Source organism: Lethenteron reissneri, chromosome 69 (assembly GCF_015708825.2).
Source record: "Lethenteron reissneri isolate LAM-NWPU_2019-01 chromosome 69, ASM1570882v1, whole genome shotgun sequence".
Classification (NCBI taxonomy): Eukaryota; Metazoa; Chordata; class Hyperoartia; order Petromyzontiformes; family Petromyzontidae; genus Lethenteron; species Lethenteron reissneri.
Window position 1 is genome coordinate 200644 of NC_083847.1, and position 4874 is coordinate 205517.

The 4874-nt window shown below is 48.1% G+C and overlaps 1 protein-coding gene across 1 annotated transcript; it reads left to right on the top strand.

Moving 5' to 3' along the window:
* The first annotated feature begins 689 nt into the window (after positions 1 to 689).
* Positions 690 to 1340, top strand: LOC133360620 (complement C1q tumor necrosis factor-related protein 2-like). The gene has a single exon (XM_061579415.1). It carries the CDS (start codon positions 690 to 692, stop codon positions 1338 to 1340), a length of 651 nt encoding a protein of 216 aa, XP_061435399.1.
* Positions 1341 to 4874: the final 3534 nt, after the last annotated feature.

Consider the following 4874-nt stretch of genomic DNA (forward strand, 5'->3'; position numbering starts at 1 on the left):
ACTCTGATAATGTGCACTGTCCTTGAAGTTGATTGGTCCACGAGTGTTCAGGCTTTGCGACAATGAGATTGTTGTTACAATGAGGAAACGTGCTGGCAACCGTCGCTGGTGATGATTTGCTGTGTTGTACGGTTGTCCCAAATTTGCCCCAAGTGGTTCCTGGCCCTTTAATGAGCAGTTATGCCTCCACCGCAGGCAACTGCCATCACCCTGGCTCGGTGGGCGACCCAGAGACGTCTCACAACATCAGCGTCGTGGGGGAGACGGCAGTGGGGAAAGAGATCGCGTTGAAGTGGGGGGAGCCACCAGAAAATTGGGAGACGGGAGAGTGGGAAGGGACCGGTGCGTACATGGCGAAGGGAGAGAGGGGAGAGAAGGGAGAGATGGGAGAGATGGGATTAATGGGAGCGAGGGGGACGAGGGGAGAGACGGGGACGAGGGGGGGGAGAGGAGAGAAGGGGGAGAAGGGAGAAATGGGGAATGCGTTGGCGAGAGAAGACAATTCCGAGGAGAGTTCGCGCACGGAGAAGGGAGAGAGTGGCGAGAAGGGCGAGCCTGGGGTGAGGGGAGAGACGGGGTTGAGGGGAGACAAAGGGGCGAAGGGGGACATTGGGCCGAGCGGAAAGAAGGGAGAGACCGGGCCGTGGGGACAACAGGGAGAGATGGGGCCCACAGGGGAGAGTGGAGCGATGGGAGACCCAGGGGTGGACGGCGACAGGGGTCCGAGGGGAGAGAAGGGAGAGACGGGCGCCAGGGGTTCGAGGGGAGAGAAGGGAGAGACAGGCGCCAGGGGAGAGAGGGGCGCTGACGGTGCTCACGCTAAAAAGGGAGAGAAGGGAGAGGATGGGGTGAGGGGGGAGCCTGGGCCCTCTGGACCCAAGGGCACCTCCAAGAATCCTCAGCTCACCGTCGCCTTCTCGGCGAAGATGTCGCGCGAGGTGGCTGCGCTGTACAGCAACCTCTCAGGCAACCCGCCTCAGTCGCTGGCCTTCGATTCGGTGATCACGAACACGAGGCACAGCTACGACCCCGAGGAGGGCCACTTCACGTGCGTGGAGGAGGGCGCCTACTTCTTCTCGTTCCACGTGCTGCCCCGCCTCGCCATGCCGCCGCTGCGCGTCAAACTGGTGAAGAACGAAAGCCCGATGTTGGTGGTGTCGTCGTCGTCGTCGTCTTTGTCGGAGTCATCGGCGTCGTCGTCGCTGTCCACCCCGCTGAGCGGCTCGACCGTGCTCATGCTCAAGAAAGGAGACCAAGTGTGGCTGCGTCCAATGCCGTCGAGCAACGGCCTCCACGTGGACGAGTTCACCGATTGCTGCTTCACGGGATACCGCCTCTAACGGCAGATACATTTTGTCATGACGATGCTCCGGAGTGTGTATGTGTGTGATGCTTTAAACAAAGATCCCCCGTATAGCCTTAACAGACTGTAGGGGCAAGTGCTGTTAGCGAGCACCTATGAAGGCCGGAACGGTACACGAGGGGGTGGGTGGCCAGCACCACGCCCGACCGCCTTTGTCTCCCCAGTGGCGATGTTTACACACCGCACCAGCTACTCATTTCAGGCTGAATCGACCTAGGTGAGGCCCAGGACCAGTTCAGATAATCGTCACTGGTGTTGGCCGTGAGCGGGAATCAAATCCGGGTCGCCAGGTTCGTAGCGCAGCGCGCTAACCTCTACACCACCGCTCCCCATTTAAACACACACACACGCACACACACGGGTACATGTTACCTATTTGTACTGCAAGCTTTGCCGGTAACTTAAGATTTTAAAAACGCAGTGTTTTCTTTTTCATTGGATTACTCTGCAATTATTATTATTTGCTTTTTATCATAGTTCTTCATTTGATTGGAATGTCGAGAGTATTATTACCAGCCTTTACATTTATCTTAGGTTATTTTTATCTATATTTTATTTTTATGCACAGCGCTATGGAAAACAGTAGATCATCGATTCTAGATTTGAAGCTTTCGTGACTGCAAGGATTCATATTCTTAGGTGTTTTCGGTAAAGTCACGTGTACCACGTCGTGCATTCTTTTGGCCCCGCCCCCCCCTCCCCCTTCCGATGCGTTCTACGTGTCACTTCGTGCCGTCTTTGAGCCCCGCCTCCCTCCCCCCCGATACGTTCCATTCATTGGCTACCACATTCTGATGAGCTCCCCCCCTCTCCTCCCCCCTCAACTTGCTTTTAAGGGATTAAATCTTGAATCATTGCCTCACTTGATGCAGCAAATCTGGCTGTGACGGTCCCACCTGATGACGGAGACTTGTGTTGCCTCCGAAACGTCGTGATTTTTTATTTTATTTTATTTTTATTAATTTTTATGGTTTACCTACGTGACTTTACCGAAAACACCTAAGAATATAAAGATCATCGATTATCCGGCGCGCAATTATCCGGCTGCTTCCAACATTACCCAGCGGTCCCGGGCGAATCCGGCAAAACCGCTCCGTGTGCGTGACAAAAAAAGTAGCTACGCTTGATTTTAGTGTCAAATGTTACATTCAGTATCGTGGGACCTTTTTGGCAGTATCAGAGTATGAAAAATAAGAATCGGTTTTAACCTTTCTGGTAATGTTCAAACACCAAATATATACCTTCTGCAAGGAATGAAGTCTGCGTTAAGGGGCCGTCCATAAATGACGTCACGCGATTTTGGACGATTTTTGACCCCCCCCCCCTTCGTCACACGGCGTCACGAAAAGTCAGACCCCCCCTCAAATATGACGTCACAAAGCTCTGCCCCCCTCTTCAAAAAATAAAACATGCTTCAAATCGCTTTAAACTATTGTAATTGTAGTGCGTATTTAATGTGACGCTACACTCTGATGTTGTAGGAGAAAACATTTATTAAAAAGTCTATTTAATTAAGCAGAACGTGTTGCCAATATTTATTTGAAGTTGCGCATTTTGATGTGACGTCAAATTTCTCAGCCCCCCCCCCCCCTTGTCACACATCGTCACAAATGTCTGACCCCCCCCCCTAGGTGCGTGACGTCATTTATGGACGGCCCCTAACCACACACAGTACTTGGTGACGCATTGTCTTTGAAATGGATTGGCCTACACGAGGGACAGCCTTCTTAATGGCCTAGTCTCGTATCTATTTACTGTTTGAACATCTTAACACGCCCTGATTTATTGCTATAAAGGGTAAAACCTCATTATATGCAGCATGTTATACACTACATAAACAACTATAAATATGAAAATGCTGCACGTGTATACATTTTCATGACGAATAACTACAGGAATAAAAACTGTAAATTTACACTGCGATCCGGTGAGAAGTGTGTTGTGTAAGTCGGCGTTCGCATTTGTTCAGCGATCATCAAACGCTATCGTGTTGTTAAAACAAGGGCGTAGACCACCTCATGGAGAGCCTTCGAGATTAGAGTGGTAAGTATGGTACAGTAAATACAGCCACTTTTTAGAGTAGGATATATATATTTTTTTCTCCATTTGTATGTTCATTTTATGCCATTTACACATAGCAAACAAATTATAAACGCTAAAAACTACGTATACACAACACCTAAACACATAACGTCATGCACGAATGTGCAAAAAATAAGCAATTTCAAATTATTATGATTAAGCGATTATCTGGCATTTTCAAAATCCGGTGCCCCCTTCCCCCTAAAGCCGCCGGATAATCGATGATCTCCTGTACTTCAATGCGAATAGTGCTTTATAAAATGGAGGTTATCATTATATCGACATCCTCCTTCGGTCTTCGCACTTGATCGGCCAACAGTGATGACATCGCCTAGACTCCCCTCTCTATTTTAAGACCGTAAAGTCCGTAAAGTCACGTAGGTATAAAATTTAACAAAAATAAAATACACAAGCGGTCGTCCTCAGGCGGAAAACATAATCCAGCAGTGGAACTGCTGAACTAGCGAGAGAGTTCTAACAGCTTGTGTTGCGATCGAAACGTCGTGATACATATTATTTATTTTATTTTATACCTACGTGACTTTATCGAAAGAACCAAAGAGTATGGATTCCTGCAGTCACGTAAGTTTCAAATCAAGATTGTTTCCTCCTGCTTCGCTTTTAAATCGAGGGCAGTGGAGATGATGCCATCACTCTGAGCTTATCAAGTTGCAATGACGCGAGGGCGAGTTTATGTGCTTATCTGATTTACAATGGAGCATGTTAATCTGAGAATATGCGGTGCCTATTAACGGCTGGCTTAGTCTAAAACTCACGTAGGTTTAAAATAAATTAAATTAAATCACGACGTTTCGGACGCAACACAAGCGTTTGTCATCAGGTAGGACAACCACAGCAAGAAACAATTGCACGAAACGTCGTTATTTAATTTAATTTATTTTCTACCTACGTGACTTTACCGAAAGAACCAGAGCATGGATCCCTGCAGTCACGAAAGCTTCAAATCTAGGAGGAACATTTTTTAAGTAATTCTGGCTCGTTGCCTGATGAAGCTATCTGTTGTTGTTGTTCTTGTTGTAATCACTAGCCAAACCTCACCATATACTCGAATTGTAGATCAGAATATTGTATTTATACTGCAGGAGGAATCCCATGAGCTATACAGCTCTTTTTCACGGATGTCTCCAGTAGGGGCACGTGGGTCAGAACGTCACAGCAACAAAATACAATACTCACAAACACGATAGGAGTGGGTTAACGCTCCAATGCAACGACCAGTCAGTGCTGAATGAGTTAACTGAGTGGCACCGTAAATAATTGGCATCGTTCGCACCCTACGGAGACGGCCGTGCTAATGGGAGGTACTGGTGGTAGGACATCAAACAGAGCTCCATGTATTTGCATCGTCCTTAACCAGAAGTTCGGCAACCAAAATTAACAAGAAAAGCCCTGATAATTGTTTTTTTGC

Excerpts from the sequence above, each read along its gene's own strand:
- LOC133360620 (XM_061579415.1), top strand. The coding sequence starts at position 690 with ATGGGAGACCCAGGGGTGGACGGCGACAGGGGTCCGAGGGGAGAGAAG.